Genomic DNA, 2,889 nt, shown 5'->3' with positions numbered 1-2,889 from the left:
CCACAGAACAACCACAATCAAGAGGATCCAGTTGTTCATATGCTTGTCCTCAAAACTTGCATACACCGAACAAAAAGCTCTACAGCCCGGAATCGGCTGTTGTCGTGGCCAACAACACTTCGTCAGCAAGAAATCTCACCTCATCTTACAGCTATTACCACACTTCGAACAGCAGAACGAACACTACATTACCCTACCAATCGTTACATGGCTTATTATCCAGTAGAAATCGTTGTACCTGTTTTCGATGTTCATATATTTCTTTAAAGAATCTGGAAAACTCTCCTCTCCGGTATAGTTCTGGAATGCTTTATGGAAGTTCAGGACCTCCTCAGCCAAATCCTGCAGCGATTTACACTATAAATCAGAGTTATGGATCAAGTTCTCATTATGATCACGCAAGATATAGTCCAAATGCTCATACACACCGTGGAATGCGTCCGTCTTCTTATCATAGGCCGATTTCAACCGATCAAGACTTAAGTACAAATTCGTCAAATTTATATGGTTACAATTCACCAAATAATAAACGTTTTGAAACCGCTCATAATAATAGTTATCGGACGAGATCGCTATTACACGCCCGTAGAGTGGAAAATCAACATACACGCCGTCCAGTCCATTACTAGACGAAATGTTAGACTGGTGAGAACGGAATAATCCAGTAAAATATAAAATCTATACGATTAATCTCGCGAATCAAGCTATTTGAAGATTTTTGATTCTAGGATCAGAATATGTGATGTTTAAGCCTTTAAATTGAACTTTGATTATATATTAAGCAGTATAAAATACTTTTAGACAACAAACTATGTATTCACGCTAAAATCTCAGAAAATTACTTAATAGTATATCGAATTTAATGTTTTGCTTGATTATATGGCTTTATATAATAGAAAACAGGAAAAATTAGACGGCTTACCTGAAATATAGATGCCAAACAAAGTAAGATTTAAATTATATGTCCATGTATATGCATCAAACTGTGTTGCTATAGTTATTAGGTGTTTATCATATCTTTGAAACCGATAATTTACTTATAATTAGCTACGCTATCCCGTTTTTCAAAAACGGGTGCATGAATGGATATTATATTAAGACAGCGCTTTTGAATATAACTAAAACATCAGGTCATTCCTTTCTACTAACTGTTCTGTGGTTACAAATCAATAAATCACTTTCATTCTAGTAGCTCATTGTATACAACATTTCTTGTGTATACTTTACCATTCTCATGCTTTCCTTGGTCTTCATTGTTAGCAACATACACCCTTAGACCGTTTGCATAGCGCGCTCTCGACAGAGCTACGTACAACTGACCATGCACAAAGACTGGGATGTGTAGATAAACACCTACCTTGTCAAATGACTGGCCCTGTAACTTGTGGATTGTCACCGCAAACGAAAGAAGAACCGGAAACTGTCTTCTCTTGAGTATGAATGGCAGCTGTGTCTCGCTCGGTGCCATATCGATCCTTGGTATAACTGCCCTGCTACCTTTCCTGGATCCGGTTACAATAGTAGCTATGATGAAGTTTGTGTGGAGTTCATCAACCACCAGGCGTGTGCCATTGAGCAGGCCATTGGCTGGATCAAGGTTGCGCAATAGCATTATCAACGCACCTCTTTTTAGAACTAACTTGTGCGGTGGCATTCCTGAAGGCTGCTGCTTGTTGAGAAACTCCAACGGATAGTTCGCAACAACATCGTTGTCCTCTGTGACAATAGAGTCTGCACTCGTGTATGTCACTTCGTTGCCGATCATCAAGTCAAGGACTCTGTCATTGATTTCCTTTGCAGCATCGTTGTTTGTTGTGAGTATAGTTCTGTTTGTCAGATCTTCGCTGTCAGCCATGATGGCAACATCACCATATATCTCGTTAACGATGTCATCGCACATATCGTCAACATAGTCGTTGAACAGTCCAAGTGCATCATACGGTCTGTTGAACACACAGATGTATGCGAACAGCTTTCTGATATGGTCAGATGTCTCTGTCATTGCAGCTTCGCCCAGCACGTTCTTCCATTCACTGTCATCCTGCAGAAGATTTCTTGCCCTTGCTGCTTCCTCGAATGTGCCATATACAACATTGTTTGCACTTCTTAAGTCGTCGAATGATGTGGCACCTCTCACATTGAGCAAGAGCATTCTCAGATAGAATCTCTTCTTTTCCTCTGGATTGACCGCATACAATCTTGTAATGACCTTGTCCTCACCCCGCTGTCGCAATACCCATCGACTGTTCTGGTACACATAGTGATATGGAATGTCGGTGTAGAGATATTGTCTGATTATTTTTTACTGCAATTGGTATTATTTTTTTAGAACATGCACAATACCGAAGTGCTTTGTTAAGAACTGTACACGGAGCCAGGAACATTTTGCAGACTCTCGTAGGTCCGATCAATAAATAAAGCTTTGCCGCGGTATACAATCAGCTGATTATCTACAGCACAGACAAAACCACCAGGATTTAACAATTGTGTCTTTTCCACCAAAAACTTTTCAGTCGGCGTATTGTCAAAATCTGGATACATGATGCATCGACTTCTCAACTTATTTATAGCTTTATTTCTTCCAGAAAAATGAATGTTAGTCAATGATAAGAAAATAAGAACATACAAACTGTTCACCAAAACATCTATTTGATTGTGATATTATGTTCTGTTACATTGACCAAAAACTCACTTTTACATCCATTTCTTTATATTTTATTCTTTTCTGGTAAATCACCTCAACATATCGTGAATGCCATTGTAATTTGTTACAATGTTGAGGAAATCAAACAAAAGTTAAAAGTGCAGATATGTTATTTATTTCATGCATTTTGATTAGACGTGGTGGAGTTCATAAAAACAGCCAACCAAATAATAGTAGGGGTTGAA

The 2,889-nt window shown here is 38.6% G+C and overlaps 1 protein-coding gene across 1 annotated transcript; it reads left to right on the top strand.

Moving 5' to 3' along the window:
• Positions 1–2: 2 nt before the first annotated feature.
• On the top strand, positions 3–629 carry VCUG_01956 (uncharacterized protein; the record flags this gene model as incomplete). The annotated part of the gene is made up of 1 exon (XM_008076781.1): positions 3–629. A coding segment is annotated over one exon (627 nt), but the record flags the coding sequence as incomplete, so codon positions are not given.
• Positions 630–2,889: the final 2,260 nt, after the last annotated feature.

This window comes from Vavraia culicis (genome assembly GCF_000192795.1).
Source record: "Vavraia culicis subsp. floridensis unplaced genomic scaffold supercont1.38, whole genome shotgun sequence".
In the NCBI taxonomy this organism is placed as follows: domain Eukaryota; kingdom Fungi; phylum Microsporidia; family Pleistophoridae; genus Vavraia; species Vavraia culicis.
Note: the sequence above shows the minus strand (reverse complement) of the source record. Positions and strands in the feature narration are given on the sequence as shown.